At 42.5% G+C, this 22,704-nt stretch overlaps 1 protein-coding gene across 3 annotated transcripts in view; it reads left to right on the top strand.

Annotated features, from left to right (window-relative positions):
• Nucleotides 1-22,704, top strand: part of SPATA17 (spermatogenesis associated 17) — a 164,563-nt gene that overhangs the window by 47,994 nt on the left and 93,865 nt on the right. For all 3 annotated transcript variants that reach the window (XM_045010250.1, XM_045010251.1, XM_045010252.1), the window contains exon 6: nucleotides 21,808-21,931. In XM_045010250.1, the coding sequence (XP_044866185.1) occupies nucleotides 21,808-21,931 (124 nt within the window). The remainder of the gene's footprint in view (nucleotides 1-21,807; nucleotides 21,932-22,704) is intronic.

Genomic DNA, 22,704 nt, shown 5'->3' with positions numbered 1-22,704 from the left:
GGAGAAGCAGGAAAAGGCATTTCAAAAATTCCCTGTGCTTTAAAAGGCGGGGGAGGGGGCCTTCTGGTCTTTGTGACCCCGGGCATTGGAGTTCACAGTTGTGACCAAAGCCATCTGTGTAGGGCATTGTGGGACAGCTGCTGGAGGACTGCTAGGGTTGATATAACAATACAGTAACTCAGGCTATACTGACCTCAGTACATCAGCCATGGCTCAACACTGTTCGGGGAGGTAGTATTACTGCTTCGCTGTATCAGGACACTAACATCGGTGGGAGACAAATTCAAACGTAGACATATGCACAATGAGGTCAGTGCAAGTTGGCTTATGTTGACCTAACTTAGTAGTGTAGACCAGGCCTCAGTTAGGCAAGAAAGATTTTTTGAAAAGGAGCAATGCAGTAATAACTAATGCAACCCAAACTCCACTCTCTGGCCAAGAGCTCTGAAACAGTGCTTAAATTGGGAGAAGATCTCTACAAATTGTTTTTTAAATTATTTTTAATTTACAAGGGAGTAGGGGAGTCGCACTCAGAGGCTAGCTGTATGAAAGGGGTCACCAGTACAAAAGTTTGAGAACCACTGATCTAGCTATACATTTCTTATGACCTTACATACTAGGGCCCAAATTCAAAGCCCTGGGCTTATGTGCAAGTGGCCAAGGATAGGAGGAATTTACCCTTTCAAGTAATGGAATGGCTTTGCAGTCACTAGCCTATACATTACAGTGGTTCTCAAAGTTTTGTACTGGTGACCCCTTTCACATAGCAAGCGTCTGAATGCAACCCCCCCAATTAAAAACACCTTTTTATATATTTAACACCATTATAAATGCTGGAGGCAAAGCAGGGTTTGTAGTGGAGATTGATAGCTCACAAACCCCCCCATGTAATAACCTTGTGACCCCCCTGACGGGTCCCGACCCCCAGTTTGAGAACCCCTGCTATACAAGATCTTGAATGAGCCCACTGTGAATTTATCCCCTGCATACTGTCACTGACTGGGCTCTTATACTCTGTGCTCTGTGCCATGCAGAATGCTTCTCTCCTCTCTCCCACACCTTGCACCCACGTGTACTTTGACTCTCACATTACACAGCAGATTCACATCAATTCTTCTGGTAAAGGGCACTCTGTCGTCCTGGAAGATGCAGGATATGCCCCTTTATGCACGAATAGAGTGTGACTTTCATGTGTTAAACATTAATTTATTTGCAAATGATAGAATTTATAAAGCACATTTTCATGTCTGTACATTAACTTTATTTTTGTTCAATTATTTTCATCCTCTGGCTACTTATTAAGTAGAAACTTAAGTCATCTGATTCCTGCACTGCTATTGCAGAGCTATATGAATCCTACAGACTCAGAAGGTAGAGCTGCCATTATTACATTTTTTAAACAGATTGATATAAATGATAAGATGTAAAATTAGTGGGAGTTTTGAAAACTCAGTTGTGGCAGGTCTCCTGGGCAAGGCCCTTTAAATGCTCAATTGTTTCTGTCCACCGAGCAGTAAAATAGGTAAATGGGCAGTAGTTTGGAAAGGAACAGGAGAGCTGCAGCCCATTGACCCTTATATTGAGCTAATAGCTTTGAGGCCCAATGACCCAAGTTCTTAAGGTGGAAATGGTCACAAAGACATGCTGAAAAACAGAATGAAAAGGTTAGTTTGTAAATTATTTTAGTCTGCAGTCTTCATTTAGTAGCTGAACAAATGTGAGTTAATCTAGTATTTAAAACCCAATAAACAGTTATCTTAACTCTTTTTATATCATAAAAAGGCCAAAGCTATCTTAAAACTCAAACATTATTTCCTATAATACATTAGACTATTAAATATGGAGGAATTTTAAAAAGTCAACATTTTAATTATTTATACTGCTTGTTTACTTAAGACCAGGTTGTGACCTCCCTTTCACATTGGTGAGCAGTTAATTACTCAGCCCTGGTCTACCTTGCAAACTTATATTGGTATAACTACATTGCTTATGGCTATGGCAGATCCACACCCCTGAGTGACATAGTTATACTAACCTGACCTACAATACAGACAGCGCTATGTCAATGGGAGAGCTTCTCCTGTCAACATAGCTACTGCCTCCCAGGGGAGTGGAGTACCTACATCGATGGGAGAAACCCTCCCATCAACGTAGGTAGAGTCTTCACTAAGCGCTACAGCAGTGCAGTTGCACCAGTGTTAAGTGCAGACAAGCCTTCACACAAGTAGTTTCACTGACATCAACAAGATTCACTTGTGCAACCTTTCAGTGAGAGCAAGGGGCAGGGAATGGGTCACAACGTGGCCCTATCTGGATATTCCTTTCAGTAAAAATCAATGGAGTCAGGTTTGCTTCGTTTATGGACAGTTTCAGTATCATGTTTCCCCTATGGCTGTCGATTAATCAGTTAACTCATGCAATTAACTCAAAAAATGAATCACAGTTAATCACAGTTTTAATTGCACTGTTAAACAATAGAATACCAATTGAAATGTATTAAATATTTTGGATGTTTTTCTACATTTTCATATATATTGTATTCTGTGTTGTAACTGAAATCAAAGTGTATATTATTTTGATTACAAATATTTGCACTGTAAAAATGATAAAAAAAATATTTTTCAATTCACCTCATACAAGTACTATAGTGCAATCTCTTTGTCGTAAAAGTGCAGCTTACAAATGTAGGTTTTTTTGTTACATAACTGCATTCAAAAATAAAACAATGTAAAACTTTAGAGCCTACAAGTCCATTCAGTCCTACTTCTTGTTCAGCCAATTGCTAATACAAACAAATTTGTTTACATTTACAGGAGATAATGCTGCCCTCTTCTTATTTACAGTGTCACTAGAAAGTGAGAACAGGCATTTGCATGGCACTTTTGTAGTTGGCATTGCAAGGTATTAACTTGCCAGATATGCTAAACATTTGTATGCCCCTTCATGCTTCGACCACCATTCCAGAGGACATGCTTCCATGCTGATGACGCTCATTAAAAAAAGAATGTGTTAATTAAATTTGCGACTGAACTCCTTGGGGGAGAATTGTATGTCCCCCGCTGTTTTAGCCGCATTCTGCCAGATATTTCATGTTATAGCAGTCTCGGATGATGACCAGGCACATGTTGTTCATTTTAAGAACACTTTCACTGCAGATTTCACGAAATGCAAAGAAGGTACCAATGTGAGATTTCTAAAGATAGCTACAGCACTCAACCACGGTTTAAGAATCTGAAGTTCCTTCCAAAATCTGAGAGGGATGAGGTGTTGCTCATGCTTTCAGAAGTCTTAAAAGGGCAACACTCTGATGCAGAAACTACAGAACCCCACCCAACAAAAAAGAAAATCAACCTTCTGCTGGTGGCATCTGACTCAACTAATGAAAACGAACATGCGTCGGTCCACACTGCTTTGGATTGTTATCGAGTAGAACCCATCATCAGCATGGACGCATGTGCCCTGGAATGGTGGTTGAATCATGAAGGGACATATGAATCTTTAGCACTTCTGGCACGTAAATACCGTGCGACACCGGCTACAACAGTGCCATGCGAACACCAGTTCTCACTTTCAGGTTACATTGTAAACAAGAAGCAGACAGCATTATTTCCTGCAAATGTAAACAAACTTGTTTATCTGAGCGATTGGCTGAACAAGAAATAGGACTCAGTGGACTTTCAGGCTCTAAAATTTTACATTTTTATTTTTAATGCAGTTTTTTTGTACATAATTCTATATTTTTAAGTTCAACTTTCATGATAAAGAGATTGTATTACAGTACTTTTATTAGGTGAATTGAAAAATACTATTTCTTTTGTTTTTTTACAGTGCAAATACTTGTAATAAAAAATATTAAATGAGCACTGTACAGTTTGTATTCTGTTGTAATTGAAATCAATATATTTGAAAATGTAAAAAACATGCAAACATATTTAAATAAATGGTATTCTATTATATTTTAACAGTGTGATTAATCTCACGATTAATTGCAATTAATTTTTTTCATCGCTTGACAGCCCTTGTTCCCACTGATGCAGTGTTTGGCCTGCTAACAGTGGAAGGGAATTTTTAATTGTTTAAAAGCAACTGTTTCCACTGTTTCATTTTTTAAATCTAGAAAACATTTTGATGGGTTTTGGCTTTATATAAGTGTGTGTTTAGGAAATACCCATGAAAAAAAATGGTTACTTATCTTCTCATAACTGTTGCTCTTTGAGATGTGTTGCTCATGTCTGCTCCAATTAGGTGTGTGCGCACTGCGTTCACAATCTTTGGAAGGTTGTGGTGGAGGGTTTTCCCTCCTGGTGGAGGGTTTCCCCCTAATAGCACTGTAGCAGGGTGAACCTCTGCTCCTTCCCTGAAGGGGTTAAAAACAGCCCTGGGACGGGGCTGTGGTGGGAGAAAACAGCCTTTAGGCTGGGCTGATTGGGGAAGTGGCTGCAGCTGGGGCCACGCCCCAACCTGAGCAACAGGGCCTTATAAGAAGGCCAGGGAAGCCAGAAGCCAGGACAGTCAGTCTTCCTCGGCCTGAAGAGGGAGAAGGGCCTTGCTGCAGGGAGCTAGAGACTGGATACCTGAGTGAAGCAGGGCTGGGGAAAGGCAGAGGAGCTGGGGAGCTCCTGCCTGGAAAGCCCCAGGCTGCGGCCTAGCATTGGGCTAACAGGTACTGGGGGTTGCAGAGGGCAGCCCTGGGGTAGGCCAAGGCAGCAGGTCCAAACCCTCCTTGCCAGTGATGAATAGGCTGATACTGCAGTCTGCTCCAGGACGTGGGTCTAGACAATGACTGGCAGTAGCCATATACTGAGGCAAGGTGGGGATAGAGGGTGAGGGTTCCCTGAGGAGGGGAGACCCAGAGAGAAAGGGGTTACTGCCAGGGGGCAGCACCCCATGTGAAAGGGCACCAGGTCCAGGGAGGGACACAGGGGCCAGAGGACAGGCGGATCACTGGCCTGCAGAGGGCGCTCCGTGCTGGAAAACAAGCTAATTCCCGGAGTCACCAGCAGGAGGCGCCGCAGGGGTGAGTCGGCCCATTTACAAGCACCCACTGGGTTGGCTGTGGAGGCCCCAGGAGTTGTGCCTTCATGGCGGTGGATCTAGGTCCCTGCCGACCCTCCACCTCTTCAGTTCTTTCTTGCTGGCTACTCCGACAGAGGGGAATGGGTCTTGGAATGGACATAAGCAACATATCTTGAAGAACAACAGTTATGAGAAGGTGAGTTACCATTTTTTCTTCTTCAAGTGCTTGCTCATGTCGATTCCAATTAGGTGGGTTGGAGCTTAGGAATTACAGATTGGAGCACTGCTCTGCTGAAAACCTTATTGTACCAGGCATGCTGGGTAATAGCATAGTAAGAGGTGAAAGTGTGAACCTAGGACCACGTTGCCGCTCTGCAGATCTCCTGGATCGGGACCTTGGCCAAGAACGCTGCAGAGAAAGCCTGCTCTCTTGTGGAATGTGCAGAGGCCAGTACTTTTGCAAAATCATAGCATGCCCGGATACAGAACATGGTCCATGACAAAGTTCTTCGCGATGACACCAGGAGGCCTTTCATTTTATCTGCAACTGCCACGAACAACTGATTCAACTTGCGGATCAGTTTTGTGCGTTCAATGTAAAAGGCCAGCACTTGTCGAACGTCCAAGGAGTGTAACCTTTGCTCCTGCCTATCCGCATAAGGCTTAGGATAAAAGACTGGGAGAAAAATGTCCTGACTGGCATGGAATTGGGAGATAACCTTTGGAAGGAAGTCTGGGTGAGGCCTAAATTGCACCTTGTCCTTATAAAAAATGGTATAAGGAGGGTTGGCGGTTAGAGACTTAAGATCAGACACTCTTCTTGCTGATGTTTGGCGACCAGGAATACCACCTTCCATGATAGGCAGAGCAATGAACAAGTTGTTAGGGGCTTAAAGGGTGGGGGCATTAGCCCGGAAAAGTCCAGACCAAGCCAGGACCGGTTGTCTAACTTGCGGGTATAATCTGTCAAGACCTTTCAGGAAACGACTAACCATCAAGTTGGCAAAGACTTAACGGCCGACCGCTCCTGGGTGGAAAACCGATATGGCCACGAGGTGGACCTTGAGAGATGATACAGAGAGGCTCTGCTGTTTTAAATGTAGTAGGTAGTCTAAGATGAGCAGTATAGGAGCCTGCATCGGGAGAGTGCGACCTTGAGAGCACAAGATTGCAAATCTTTTTCACTTGGCTAAATAGATAGCCCTGGTGGAGGGTTTCCTGCTGCCAAGTAGGACCTCCCTAACAGCCTCAGAGCACATTAGCTCCATCAGGTTTAACCATGAAGCTTCCAAGCGGTGAGGTGAAGAGACTTGAGGTTGGGATGATGGAGATGGCCGTGGTCTTAGGTGATGAGGTCTGGAAGCAGGGGCAACGAGATTGGGGTGTCCACCGATAGCTCCAGGAGCATGGTATACCAGTGCTAGTGGGGCCAGGCTAGTGCTTTCAGTATGATTGCCGCCCCTTCCCTGCAGATCTTGAGCAGAACCTTGTGGACAAGTGGAAATGGTGGGACTGCGTACAACAGGTGGTTTGTCCATGGGAGGAGGGAGCCCGGACTGTGATTCCGGAAGGAACAGAACCGTAGGCATTTTTTGTTGCTCTTTGTGGCGAACAGGTCAATTTAGGGAACTCCCCACATTTGGAAAATGTTGTTCACCACATCTGGGGGAATAGACCACTCATGATTGTGAAAGGATCTGCTGAGAGAGTCCACCGACTCATTCTGAGAACTTGGGAGGTAGCATGCTTCCAGGTGAATTGAGTGGGCTATGTAGAAGTCTCACAGCTGAGGGCTTCCTGACATAGGGGAGAGGAACGAGTTCCACCCTGCTTGTTTATAAGAAACATCGCAGTTGTGTTGTCCGTCATCACTTCCATGCATTTCCCTTGCAAGTGAGCCTGGAAGGTCTGGCATGCTAGGCCGCTCTCAGCTCCTGGACATTAATGTGAAGCGAGAGCTCATCTTGCAATCAGAGACCTTGGGTCTGAAGGTCTCCCAGGTGAGTACCCCACCCCAACAGTGACGCATCTGTAACCAGGGACAGGGAGAGCTGAAGCTTGGCAAAGGGGACTCCTGCGCATACCTTCTGTGGGTTGAGCCACCAGCGGAATGACTTGATAACTGGTGCTGGGAGGGTGACCATCTTGTCTAGACCATTGTGTCCTGGCCAATAGGCCGATGCTAGCTGGCCTGGAGAGGTCTGAGCCTCAGCCTTGTATGCTGTACCACACATATGTACATGCTGCCATGTGCCCAAGGAGCTTCAAGCAATTCCTTGCTGTGGTGGTGGGGTACTGCTTGAGGCTTTGTATGATGTCTGTCATTGTCCAAAACTGAGACTCTGGCATGAATGTCCTGGCCTGGCCCGAGTCCAACACTGCTCCGATAAACTCTGTAATCTGTGTAAGGGATAGGGTTGATTTGTGCACATAGAGAAGGAGACCCAACCTGTTGAAGGTGGATCTTACCAAGTTGACATGGAGCTCCACTTGCTCCCTGGATCGGTCCCTGAGCAGCCAGTCATCAAGGTACGGGGATACCTGCATCAGTCACCGTTGCAGGAAAGTAGCTACGACTGCCATGCATTTCATAAAGTCTCGAGGGGCTGCTGACAGACCAAAAGGGAGGACTGTAAATTGGTAATGGTTGTGGTTGACCACGAACCTGAGAAAACATATGTGGGCTGGAATTACAGATATATGGAAGTATGCATCCCTGAGGTCAAGGGCAGCATACCAGTCTCGTGGATCCAGAGACGGAATGATTGCTTTTAGAGAGAGGATATGGAACCTCAATTTTTTCATGAATTTGTTGCAGATTGAGGATGGGTCTGCGACCCTCCTTTGGCTTTGGGATTAGGAAATAACGGGAATAGAATCTCTTGCCGCTTAGCTCCTGAGGAACCTCCTCCACAGCTCCCATGGTGAGGAGCGTTTGGACGTACGGTATTAGGAGATGCTTGTGAGAGGGATCCCTGAAGAGGGATGGAGGAGGGGTGTGGGAGGGAGAGGAGGAGCAGAATTGGAGCGAATATCCCACTTCTATGGTGTGCAGGACCCAGAGGTCTGAGGTTGTTTGAGACCAAGCATGGTAAAAGTGGGACAGATGATTCGGAAAACAGGGGGAAGGATCCGGTGAGTAGACTGGTGCATTGCCCACAGGGCATATCTTCAGAAGGCTTGCTTAGAGCCCGATGACTGCCTCGCTGAGCCCTGGCCTTGGTTGGATGGAGGATGGGGAGGCTTATACCTGCCATTCCTGCCCCACTTCCTGGAGAGGTCCTGCCTGGGCCGTAGAAGGTAGAAGCACTGCGGAGGTTCAAAATGCTTTTGCTGGGTAGCAGGGATATGCATGCCCAGTGTCTTGAATGTTGCCCACAAATCTTTTAGGCTGTGAAGCCTGGAGTCTGTTTGTTCCGTGAAAAGGCCCATGCCATCAAAGGGCAAATCCTGAATTGTCTGCTGTACTAAAGGTGGAAGGCTGGATGCCTGGAGCCATGAACTCCTTCCCCTCGCCAGAGGACACGGTTTGCACGGCCGAGTCTGCAGCATCCAGTGAGACCTGTAAAGAGGTCTGTGCCATCGCCTATCCCACCTCTACTATGGCTGTAAACTCTGCCCTGGAGTCCGTTGGAACCAATTCTTCAAATTTAATCATGGAGTCCCATGAATTTAAATTGTATCTACTCAGGATTGCTTGCAGGTTAGCAATCCTAAACTGGAGCCCTCCGATGGAGTAACCTTCCAGCGGAAGAGGTCCAGCTTTTTCGAGTCTTTAGACTTGGAGGTGGCCCTTGCTGCCCTTGCCTCTCTCTTGTTCACCACAGCCACAACAAGCGAACAGGGCTGCGGGTTAGTAAATAAGTACTCAGTGGTGGGCAACTGGTGGCTTATGGGCTGCATGCGGCCCATCAAGGTAATCTGATTGCGGACCACAGGACATTTTGTTGACGCTGACCATCCGCAGGCATGGCCCCCTGCAGCTCCGAGTGGCCACGGTTCGCCGTTCCCAACCAATGGGAGCTGCGGGAAGTGGCAGGAGTGGGACATATGTATCTGTATGCTTAGGAATCCTTTGCTGGATTCAGATCTAAATTCTTAGGGTCTTCTGATCTATTTGATTTCTACTCATGTGTCTTGGATTATCCAGTGTATCTCCTTCACATCTCAGAATATGTTGTTCTTCCTAATATAAAGCCCTAACATAAATGCACAATAGTGTGATTGAACAATTTGGTAATGATCCCAAAGTATTACAAATACTATATAAAGTTATGGGGATAGGTTTACAGTTTTCCTCATTGAGTCAAAGTACAAATAGTTGGTGTCATATACTGTACAATACTAATTTCTGTAACCTGAAAATAAACAGTGTTTAAGAAGAGAAACACAGAGTTGAACCATAGGATAGTCATTGGAATAGCCCCTTTGGTCTATAAAAGTCTGGCTGCTATTGATGAGACTATTACTAAGAATGTATAATTATATAGTTCCCACAGGGTTCTTTTAATTGAATTATGAGGTGTCTCATGACTGCCCTGGGCACAACTTCACAACTTTATGAACTAGGCACCCTATAATTCACTTGCAGATATTCTTAAGAAACCATAATATAATATACTCTTTTAAAAAAAATAGAGGTTTTTGTTATAAAGAAACATGGAAAATTTGATTTTAGCCCTGCATCTGTGATGTTTATTATGAGTCTAGCTTCAACTGAATTGGAAGTATTTAGCTTTGGAGATTACATTTGCATCTGGTCTTCCACAATTGTTCCTATAGATTTACTTATGCAAAACTCCCATTTATGTATGCACATAGTTATCTGTATTCGGGAACAGCTTGGACATAGTGGAAAATCGAGGCCACATGTTATAATTTGGCCAGAATACAGTGATATGCAGTTCTACTTATGCAGCAAGTGCTTTAGTTTATTTAAAATAATAATTACCACAGCACTCAAATATTATAGTTATAGATTCTTTAAAAATACAGACAGATTGATAGATTAGAGAGAACAAACTTTGAATTTACATCTACCTGCAGTAGTATATTGCCTCACACCACTATAATGACTGATTTCTTTGAGAGCTTGTCCATATATATTCCATTCATGGAGTATAGGCATCCCATGCACTTGAGATCAGAATCTTTGGCCAGCAGTCTCCTCTGGGCACCATGAGTGTATTCATGGTCTATACTGAGGACATAAAGGATGGAATGAGCCCAACCACTCCTCAGTCCCTTCTTATCACCAATAGCTGCAAAGACAGCACTCCAGCAGTGTCTGCATCTCAATGCACGATCTAAACCTTTTACTGTAGATATTTGTATGTATTAGTGTTAGGATTAGTTTTAGTGTTGTTTGCCCATTGGCAGTTAGGTATAGTCATTATTTTAGTATTTAGTCTCCTGAATTAAAACACTTTCCTTCCTGAGAAGTGGCTATGTTGCTGAATTATGGTCACATTAGGTGTTTTTTTGTCTAGGGAGACATATCCCCAGGGCCGCCCAGTGGGGGGCGGGGGCAAGTGGGGCAATTTGCCCCGAGCCCCGCAGGGGCCCCACGAGCCCTGGCGCAACGGCAGTCCAGGCCTTCGGTGGCGGGGGGCCCTTCAGTGCTGCCAAAGACATGGAGCGACTGAAGGGCCCCCGCCACCAAAATGCCGCTGAAGACCCGGACCGCTGCCGGGTGAGTACAAGCGCCATAGCTCCCCCGCTTTGCTCCAGGCCCCCTCAATCCTCTCGGTGGCCCTGCATATCCCTGGCAAATGTTATATTTGTATGTCCTTCTCTAAGAGGAACTTTTGGAAAACAGTCTCACCTCAAACTGTTTCTCTAGGACTGATCTATATAGCCTGCATCGGACCTGGGAAAGGAAGACCTCCCCTTGAATTAGCTTGGTCTGAGTCCAGAGGTATCCTGGTAAGCTCAAGATCACCAACTGGTTCCTGAGCCCTATCCTCTAAGATAGTCTGGTTTCGGACTGAAGCCTGGCCTCTGGGACCCTCTGAATGGGAGGGTCCCAGAGCTCAGGCTCCAGCCCTAGCCCAAATGTCTACCTCACAATTAAACAGCCCCTTAGTCTGAGCCCCGCAAGTCCAAGTTAATTGGCAAGGGCCAGCTGCACGTGTCTAATTGCAGTGTAGACATACCCTCAGTGCACCACACACTAGTGCAGGGTAGATTTACACCCCAGCTTGCTGCAAACTAAGTATTCATGTAGACAAGCCTCTAGACTTTGCTGACAGACTTCTTCAGGAATGCAAGGAGTAGTTCAAGGCTGTAATTTTGGATAGTCAAAATCTCTCGCTAGGCTCAGATTATATGTTTTGGATACCATGGCAAGATCCATGATAACTTCCATTATCATGAGGAGAGCATCTTGGCTTCAGTCTGACTCTTAGTCCCAAAGGAGGTGCAGACAACAATTAAAGACGTCCACTTTGAAGACTGAGCTCTTCAGTACAAAAACAGATGATGCTCTATATTTGTTGAAAGACTCCTGGGTCACTCTTTGTTTGGTAGTATACATATCATCTCCTTAAAGGAAGCATGGAAGGCCTCAGTTTTATTCCAGGCAGAGATCATCACCAGCAGCTTTTTTCCAATCAAGAGCATTGAAGCCTCTGAGGAAGGGGCAGCAGTTTCCAAAGAGGAGACTTTGGCTTCTACATGATCTGTCTGTCAGCTGCGACAACCTCAGCACAATCCTTCTGACATGATGCTCAAGAGTCACTCTTTAATTAGTCCACAGGATCTTTACCTTTACTTCCCCTTGCAGGAGGGCCACCTTTATTTTGGTTTTTTAGGAACCACATTGCATCAGACTGCTGGGTTCCAAAAATAATCTCTGCAGTTCCATGCTCTCCCTATTGCCCATCTCCTTCCCCTTCCCTGTTCTGCAACCTGTCTCACGAGAGACTATGGGTATGTCCACACTACCCACCGGATCGGTGGGTAGTGATCAATCTATTGGTCTAGACGTGATAAATCGATCCCTGAACGCAGTCCCATTGACTCCGGAACTCCACCAGGGTGAGAGGCGGAAGCGGAGTTGACGGGGGAAACGCGGCCGTCAATCCCGTGCCATGAGGACGGGAGGTAAGTCAATCTAAGATACGTCGACTTCAGCTACGCTATTCTCGTAGCTGAAGTTGCATATCTTAGATCGATTCCCCCCCCCAGTGTAGACCAGGCCTATTACTGAGGAGGTAAAATTACTTCTGTCTCTCGGAGCAAGAGAAGAAGTTCCACTGCAGTATAGACAGAAAGGATTTATTCCTGAAGACAAAAAGGAGTATGGCATTGTAGCAGGGTGGCCCCTGCTCCTGCCCTGAGGGGTTTAGAAGTGGCCTGGCAGGGCTTGAGAGCTGTGGCTCTAAAAGCTAGGCTGATTGGGGAAGTGGCTGCAGCTGGGCCACACCCCAATTAGGCCACAGCTGGCCCCTATAAAAGGCCAGGGAAGCCAGAAGCCCAGACAGTCTTCCTCTGCCTGAAGAGGAAGAAGGGCCTGGCTGCAGGGGCTATAGGCAAGGTAGCTAGGGTGAAGCAGGGCTGGGGAAAGGCAGAGGAGCTGGGGAGCTCCAGCCTAGAAAGCCCCAGGCTGCGGCCTAGTGAAGGGCTAACAGGTACTGGGGGTTGCAGAGGGCAGCCCAGGGGTAGGCCAAGGCAGCAGGTCCAAACCCCTTTGCCTGTGATGAGTAGGCTGATACTGCAGTCTGCCCCAGAGTGTGGGGCTAGACAATGACTGGCAGTAGCCAATACTGAGGCAAGGTGGGGATAGAGGGTGGGGGTTCCCCAAGGAGGGGAGACCCAGAGAGAAAGGGGTTACTGCCAGGGGCAGCACCCCATGTGAAAGGGCACCGGGTCCAGGGAGGGACACGGGGGCCTGAAGACAGGTGGATCACCGGCCTGCAGAGGGCGCTCCAGCGCTGGACAGAGCTAATTCCCAGAGTCACCAGCAGGAGGCGCCGCAGGGGTGAGTCCAACCCGTCTACAGGGATCTACTTCTGGACTTCAGGAGGCTCAACACTCTCATCTGCCTCATAAAGTTCAGCATGGTAATCCTTGCCTCCATAATTCCATCACTAGATGCTCAGGACTGATCTACAGCTCTCGACCTGCAAGATGCATACTTCCATATATCTATTCTCCCTGCACACAGCTAGTACCTGAGGTTCCAAGTAGGACAGGCCCACTATAAATACAGCATGCTACTCTTCTGAGCTTCAGCAGTTGTAAAGGTCTTTACCAAATGTTTGGTAGTAGTGGTGGCTCACCTGAGAAAAGATGGAATAATAGTTCATCCTTAACTTGGTGATTTGCTGGTTTGAGGGAAGTCGCTACAACAGGTAGAGGAATCCATTCAACTGCTCCAACTTTTCATTGCACTGGGCCTAACAGTCAACAGAGAGAGCCTTCTTTGGAACCCACACAGAGAACAGAATTCATAGGGGATGTGTTAGACTTCATTACAGCCAAGGTTCACCTGCCTCAACACAGATTTGAAGTTGTAAACACCTTGTCAACCAGCTGCAGAAACAACCACATACTATGGTGAGAACTTGCCTAAGTCTGCTCAGTCACAGGGCTTCCTGCATGTTTGTCATAAAGCATGACACGCTTCACTTAGAGTGCACGCAGAGCTGGATGAAATCTGCATACCTACTGAACATGCACCACGTAGAGATGTCAGTGCAAGAAATCAATGGGAGTTTGCCATTGACTTCACTGGGAACAAAATTGGACCCTAATATGCTTCTGCACACAATCTGCACACAAATTAATGTGTCACGCACTAAAATTCAAATACTCTCCAATCAGTGTGAATCAGCACACTCATCAAAGCCATTCCAAACCAATCTGGGATTTGGTGCTGGGACTGAATTCTTCCCACTGTATCCTCCTACACAGCAGTGGGACACGGAAGCACCAATGCAGCCCTTGCACACTTGTACTATGGTTCATAGGCTGTAGTAGTGCTTCTGCCCACTGTATCCTCCTACACACAAGGAAAATTGGCCCAACCAAGTACTGCTTTGTGTACTGCTGCAGAGCATTTTTGTGTGGCATACTGGGGATGTGAATTTCCTCTTAATGATCTGGCCCCCTGTACAGGAGACCCTGGATCTTGTCCACCCAGGTAAGTGGACTGGATTTGTACCACTTTGTATAATGAACTATGTACAGTGCAAAATCCCCTCAATGATTTTCAGACAAAACAATGATGCTTATCACATTACAAAGGTAATTATGCACAAATATAGAGTTGAAATGAACATAGAACAGTATTTGGATGGTTGGTTGATTAGAGATTGTATGCCATATGAGCATATTGTATAAGGCTGCACATTATTGTTCCATTAATTAGAAAGGTTCTAGGCAGGAGAGGCCATAGACACAATACAAATAGAACAGGAGTACTTGTGGCACCTTAGAGACTAACAAATTTGTTAGCCTCTAAGGTGCCACAAGTACTCCTGTTCTTTTTGCGGATACAGACTAACACAGCTGCTACTCTGAAACCTGTCATAATACAAATAGAGTATCTTTCTAAGTGCAACATACAAGGCAGATAGTTTCAGAATACTATTGGGCCACAATAACTCACCAGCAAGACAGTTTTCAGACTCCTCCACCTGTTGAAGATCTGTCCCTCCTCAAAAAGATGTCCCTATTTCTGCCTAATCAGCTGCGGCAGGCATCTTTCTTTCCCAAACACACTCAAGAATCCGCTGTGCTATTGCATGACATCATCTCTCAGGCATCAGTAGCTGGTCAAAACAGGCTCGGGCACATTTCAGTATTAACAGTACATAGTGGATGCACTGAACAGAAATAGAGACTCCTATAAGGCAGAGAATGGCATGGTGACTAGATGTCACATATCTAACATATAAGGTAATGTATGTCTTCTGTTATAAATACATCTGTGTACAGGGCACCATAATCTATGCTTTATACATTCTTCCTCCAAGACTAGACATATAGGTGTGTTTAATTTTTACTGAATATTTTTGGTAAAGTCGAACAATATTTAATACTGCAGGTCAGCTTCTGGTCTCAGATATACCAGTACAACCCCATTAAATCAATAGATATATACTGGTGTAGCTAAGAAATTGTCCCAGTAATTGCATTTAGAGTTCCATATTCTTTGTTTGAGGGGGAAGGATGATGTATATAGTTGGGAAGGTAAAATTGATTTAGGCTGGCTTCTCTTATGCTAAGGTTACCTACTGCCTATGTTGCAGGAATTTTATGATTTGAGGGCTAAGCTATTTCAAATCACAAAAACTTTGTGCTCCTTCTGGGTACTCTAGGCAAATTATACTGCATATTGATTTTCCCAAATGCCCTTTACTTTAATTAATACTATGATTTTATGGTTATCTGGTCACAAGATCACAAAATTCCTGTTAAAATGCAAACAAAATGCAATATTTTGATAAAGTTCAATAAATGTAGGTCAGTATAAATCTGTGAAATGATGCTGTTCTATGAAGCACCATTAAAATCTGTATATTGCTGAAATCATCATTTAAAGACCTTTCCAAAAGTGCCAGGAACAATATTCTATATGTATTTTTAACCTTTATACAGACAGCAGAAGCACGGTAATCCAAATCTGCATCTCATAGCCAACACCACTGCATGTTTCATAATGAAACATCAGAATAACAGTAAGTTATGTTGGCATATGAACAGCTTTTATTTTAAAACCTAATGTGAAATAATCAATAATGTACAAGTCAACAGCTACCTCACAGATTTGCTAGGCACAATCTTATCTGAATCACGATGAAAAGTATTTCTGAGCATATCAGCTTGTAAACATGGGCACATTTTGGATGTCATTAAACAGTCCCCACTACAGTGGTACCAAACAAACGTACTTCTTTCCCAAACGATCATCAATGTTCCTTTGCTTATTCAGTCTTTTGCACACAGCATCCACCAAAAGTGCACATATTTTTCTTGACATAGGAATTTCACAAAACAGATGACCAGCTTTTGAACAATATTCCAAAAATTAATTAATATAAAACAATTTTTGCATCTGCACAATTCCAATTTTCTGTTACCACAAAGCTTGATGAAAATGCAGATGGTTATGCTCTAGCTTGACAGAGGTCCTTAATTACTTCTTTTTTCGGTTTTCACCAAGAAGGTTGGTGGCAATTGGATATCTAACATAGTGAATGACAGTGAAAATGAGGTAGGATCAGAGTCTAAAATAGGGAAAGAACAAGTCAAAAATTACTTAGACAAGTTAGATGTCTTCAATCACCAGGCCCTGATTAAATGCATCCTAGAATACTCAAGGAGCTGACTGAGGAGATATCTGAGCCATTAGCAATTATCTCTGAAAAGTCATGAAAGATGGGAAACACTCCAAAAGACTGGAAAAGGGCAAATATAGTGCCCATCTATAAAAAGGGAAATAAGGATGACACGGGGAATTACAGACCAGTTACCTTCATTTCTGTACGCAGAAAGATAATGGAGCAAATAATTAAGAAATCAATTTGCAAACACCTAGAAGATAATGAGATTATAAGTAACAGTCAGCATGGATTTGTCAAGAACAGATCATATCAAACCAACCTGATAGCTTTCTTTGACAGGGTAACAAGCTTTGTGGATGGGGGAAGCAGTAGATGTGGTATATCTTGACTTTAGTAATACTGTCTCGCATGACCTTCTCATAAACAAACTAGGGAAATACAACCTAGATGGAGCAATTATAAGGTGGATGCATAACTAGTTTGAAAATTGTTCCCAGAGAGTAGTTATTAGTGGGTCACAGTCATCCTGGAAGGGCATAACGAGTGGGGTCCTGCAGCGATTGGTTCTGGGTCTGGTTCTGTTCAATATCTTAATCAATGATTTAGATAATGGCATAGAGAGTACACTTATAAAGTGTGTGGATGATACCAAGCTGGGAGGAGTTGCAAGTGGTTGGGAGGATAGGATTAAAATTCAAAATGATCTGGACAAACTGGAGAAATGGTCTGAAGTAAATAGGATGAAATTTAATAAGGAAAAATGCAAAGTACTCCATTTAGGAAGGAACAATCAGTTGCACACATACCAAATGGGAAATGACTGCCTATGAAGGAGTACTGCAGAAAGGGATCTGGGGGTCATTGTGGATCACAAGCTAAATGAGAGTCAAAAGTGTAACACTGTTGCAAAAAAAGCAGACATCATCCTGGGATGTATTAGCAGGAGTGTTGTAAGCAAGACACGAGAAGTAATTCTTCTGCTCTACTTTGCTCTGATTAGGCCTGAACTGGAGTATTGTGTCCAGTTCTGGGTGCCACATTTCAGGAAGGATGTGGACAAACTGGAGAGAATCCAGAGAAGTGCAACAAAAATGATTAAAGGTCTAGAAAACATGACCTATGAGAGAAGATTGAAAAAAATGGGTTTGTTTAGTCTGGAGAAGAGAAGACTGAGAGGGGACATGATAACAGTTTTCAAGTACATAAAAGGTTGTTACAAGGAGGAGGGAGAAAAATTGTTCTTCTTAACCTCTGAGGATAGGCTGAGAAGCAATGGGTTTAAATTGCAACAAGGGCAGTTTAGGTTGGATATTAGGAAAAACTTCCTAACTGTCAGAGTGGTTAAGCACTGGAATAAATTGCCTAAGGAGGTTGTGGAATCTCCATCATTGAGGATTTTTAAGAGCAGGTTAGACAAACACCTGTCAGGGATGGTCTAGATAATACTTAGTCCTGCCATGAGGGCAGGGGACTGGACTAGATAACCTCTCAAGGTCCCTTCCAGTCCTATGATTCTCTGATTCTATTTGGCCATATTCAATTCCCTTTCCACACATGGAGCACCCACAAGAGTCAATGGAAGTTTTGACCTGAAGCGGAGGTTATAATACTGCTCACTGTGAATGAAGAGGTTGGGGTTGAGGGGGTAACACAGTATATGAAGTGTTTACATCCTTGATTGCGTGAGGCATTCACAGAGAAAGGATTACTTATTACTACTTGTTGAATGTACTGTTTGTAAAGAAAAATAGAGACAGTTGGGAGGAAGGGCCTGATTCAAAGTCCATCAAAGTCATTGGGAGTCTTTCCATTGATATCAGTGAGTTTTGGATTATTTTATTTTTTTGTATGCTAGCATATATGCATGTGGTTGTAGATTTCAGTGTTATATCTGTAGTATAATGTCTGTAGTATGTACTTTACATATATGCTGGTCTCATCTCTCTCTTTACATACTGGCCAACTGTCCCATTGCACAGACCATAGACTCAGAGCCTAAATATTATACTGTGAATTATATAGAGTCATATTTAATGTCTTTTTCATTTAATTCCTTGGGTCTGATCTCACTACCATTGATATCAATGGGACTAAGATCAAATCTTCAAAGTGTGGTAGAAAGGACATGTGGGGATTTCAGGGTGTAAATAATTTTAGAATAAATCTAAATTGGTATCATTTTGCTAAGCAGTCTATACGTATAGTAATGTTTAGACTAGTACATACTTTACATTTTGTGATGACTTCAAGGACAGAGCCCTCAGAGGTAATTACTTTATTAATATAATTGTTGACACATATAAAGTAATGTAAACATTACGCACACAATATTACTGAAACAGAAAATGTTAGCAAAATATGTAGGCTGTTGAAAATATATTAAAATCTATTGAAAATTATATAGTTATTTAAAAGAACTTACATTCATGCATGGTTTTGTGTAGAACATTAATGAAAAGATGTGTGGCTATTTGTAAGGAATTGTGATGATCTTAGGATAGTACTTTCTAATAAAATTATATATTGCCTTGAACTTCATTTCAGCAAATGATCTAAACTTTTTTTGACTTGAACAAATTATGGTAATAAATAATTCATTCTAAATAATGTAGAATCTAACTGATGACATGGGACAAATATTTTACCCTTCGTTATCATTAAATCTGTAATAAAATGCATATAGATATAGATATCTCTCTTTGGGGATTTTCACCAGTTTTCTCTTGAACAATATAACTTCTTATTCATTGTTGGGTAAAAGTGGATAAGAATAGGAAGACGTTATAATCATATACTTATAGGCAGTTTACTAGTTATTACAACGGTAATCAGGCTGAATGGAAGAATCTATGAAAAAGAATGAGATGCAGTATTAAATATGTAAAATATAGAATATGTGCACAAATATTTAAGTATAAAGTTGCCTAAAATAAAAAAGTAAACTTGATAACACACACACTTTTATTTGTTTTTTATTTATGGTTAATATAGAACAAAGAGTTTCCCTTGTAAAAATACTTATTTACCCACATATAACTGCTCTGAAGTCTGTACCTTAAGGACAAAGAAAGGTCGCCAATCTCGCCAACTCCTAGTTCTTTGTCAAAAATGGACACAGTTAATGAGGTTTGTTTGATACAGCACAAATTCTCAGACACAGATAGAGATCCTTTCAATGGAAACAAATTTGTTTGGCTTTACCAGGTTACTTAGCGATTAATAATAGCCTTGAGATGCAGGTCAGAAAGGTCATTGTACCCGCTTGCCAACACAATCTAAAATGTGCAGCTAGTCCAGGTCTGCAGGCTGCGAGGCCCCAAAATGCTATGCATAAAGTAAAAGAGGCTATTTTCCAACTTCTTTTTTCATATTAATAAGCAATTTTCAAGAGAAGGGTGGCAAAATGGGGGCCATGCTACTCTAAGTAATTCATTTATTTTGCAATTTAATCTTATGTTGGAAAAAAATTACACTGCTGCAAAAGCATAGCGTGGTGATTTTTAAACGTCAGTATGCTTCATAAGTAACCTTGTATGAAATATTGTATTAGCAGCCTTTAACAGTAAACTGCAACAAAAAATATTTGCAGAAATTGAAACAGACCTATACATCTTTTCCTACCTTTAATGTATTTCCTTTTCATTCTATTTTTGTCTTGCACATTTGAAGAAAAAACATGCATGATTTACTTAGCATTTTACTCATTTTACCAGGTGCTGTGGATTAATATTTTGGTAAAGAAAAGTTGAAAGACTGTAGCATGAATCAAATATAAAATGATACAATTTTAATATGTATTTTCTTTAAGAATTTATTTTAACAGAGTTCATATATTTATAAGGCATTTATTACCATTTCACATGTTTTTGTGGATTAAATTAACATTATGATAATTATAACAGCTAGCATTACAAAGCTGGAGCCCAATCCTGCAAACACTGACTGAGGTAACTTGACTTGCCTGTAGGATTACTCACATCAGTAAAGTTAAGTTATATACACATGCTTAAATATTTGCCTGATTTGATCCTTGTTCTCCAGGGGCCAAATCCTGCTCTCATTGAAGTCAATGGGAGAAGTATCAGATCCCAGATACCTTTTTGCTGTGTTATTTACTATCGAGACATATGAACTGAGCATTTGTCTTCACTTTTTATTTTATGTAACATATTCTGAAAAAAGGCCAGAATTTACTCACCTAATCACTGAACAAAGCTGGTGTCTTTCACACACAGGTTAATTTGAACTAGCTGTTTCTTAAGAACCATAACAACATATGTTAATCAAGCTAACCTCTTTTAACTGGATCAAAATAATTCAATACACATGCACTGTGAACTATAACACTGAATTATGCTTAGTATAGGACATTAATTTACTCTACAATTTTGCATAATTTGGGGCCAGACTGGTCCTCTTGGAGAAAATCAATGTGAAGAAGCCATTGATGAGAAAATCTCTGCAAATTTTACCTCAGGTTGTTCTACTGAAAATATGGGCTTGCCGTTCCCCTGCAAAGCAGACAGTGGGATCAGCCTCTTGCTACCTGTGGATCTTCCAAGAACTACTGGAGGCACAGGAACATTTGCTCAGCAGACCTTGTGTCCCTCCACACTGGCTCCAGGAACCCCTGCCCCACAACCTGTTTTCTTGACAGTGGCTTTGCTGTGGACTCCTCATGATTGGGGCTGCTCTGTACTACCCTGGTCAGAAAGGCTCCACGCTGAGGAGGGAGATCACCAAGAAAGTTAATATTGCATGTGTCTTTCCCAAGGACTTCACGTGTATTTAATGAGGGAAAGGTGTATGCCTCTGGACCCCGCTCACCTGCCTGCATGCCATGCCCCAACCCTCCTCCATGCACAGATCCTCAACCCTGCAGAGAGCTCAGTGATCCAGCAATGAGAGGGATATCAAATAGTCAAGCTTACCCTTCCCCCTTCTAATCCTTCTGCTCACACAAGGGCAGAAGAGGTAGAGGGTCTGTCAGAGGGTCATGATCTGTCACTCTGTCACAAGGTACTAGCTGAAATATAAACTATCAATTTACAATGCTGATGTCCATTTGAAAGAAGTTATTGCATTAAAATAAACTCATGGTAAAATGATTTTTGATAAAACAGTGCACAGAATATCGATTACTTCTGTTTTATCAAAATATTTAAATAATACCATCAAAATCGTCCTCAAAATAAAAGCTAAAGAATATACATGAATGAATTATGAATAGATACAGTATACTGTACAATACACATAGAATGTAGATTTAACCACTTTAATGGTACCAAATGTTAGTTACATCCATATAGAATCCATCTGCTATACTGCAAAATGTACCAAGTAGATTTTAACATTCCACTGATTTCCATGGATTGTTAATGGATGAGGGCAGCACGTTGAATACCATGGAAAACCAGCTGTGAAAGAATTAAAAAACAAAAAGTGTTAGCATCTTTTTTCACCTCTGGACTGTAAATAACGAAGAGTTGTTTTGATGCAGGAAAGAACTAGAGGAGTTTGCAGAGATGAAGGAGAAAGAAAAGGAGAAAAAAGACCTAGAAAGGGAAGAAAAGAAAAAGGATCACCAAGCCCGAAAGATGCATTACCTCCTCAGCACAGAGCAGGTTGGTATACCTGTCCCTGACAGCTCATGCAAACCACTTGGGCCCCCAGCCTGACAGAGATAAACTAGCAGGCTGAATGGGACATGACTTGTTGAAAAGATATCACAAAGACACTACTTTGAGTTCAATTTAGTGCTTTTCTATAGGTGGGAGCAGGTACCATGACTATTCTGTGACAGCAGCTTCACAGAGGCAGTAACAGCACTCCTGGCAGAAAGAGTCCAAGTCAGCAGTTTGATCTGCCACTGTGATAACACAACACGAAGGGCATAACCTCGTTTTAAAAACTCATTTTGACTGGCTTATTGTTGTGTGGTTGCACTTGTCAAGAACTAACAAGTTATTAAGCTGAGGAGAGGTTTCATTTTTTCTTTTTTAATTGAGCTAATGATTGGATTGATATTGTGCTCTTCTGCTGTGTTTTAAAATACATTGTAAATATAGGGTTTCAGCTAAAGCTTTTCACAGAACTGCCTGGATCAGCACATTTACCTTGATTATTTTCACATAGGTATGCATCTGGAATTTTGAATATTTACTGATTAATTTGCTTGCACTGCTAAAACTTCTAGACTTTTCAAGTCTTCCTATACAATGTGGTTGACAGGAAGTCAAATTTGTTAGTAATTAATAGAGCTGAATTTATATGGTAAAACAGGATTTAAGAACATTTGTTCAAATTTTGAAGGGCTGTTCTATTTTGACTATATTTGTGTTTCTTGCTAGTCCCTATTTGTGAACATTTGTGCAAATGTATTTTTCTTTCCATGATT

Source organism: Mauremys mutica, chromosome 3, assembly GCF_020497125.1.
Source record: "Mauremys mutica isolate MM-2020 ecotype Southern chromosome 3, ASM2049712v1, whole genome shotgun sequence".
Taxonomy (NCBI): domain Eukaryota; kingdom Metazoa; phylum Chordata; order Testudines; family Geoemydidae; genus Mauremys; species Mauremys mutica.
This window is presented reverse-complemented; position numbering and strand designations above follow the sequence as displayed.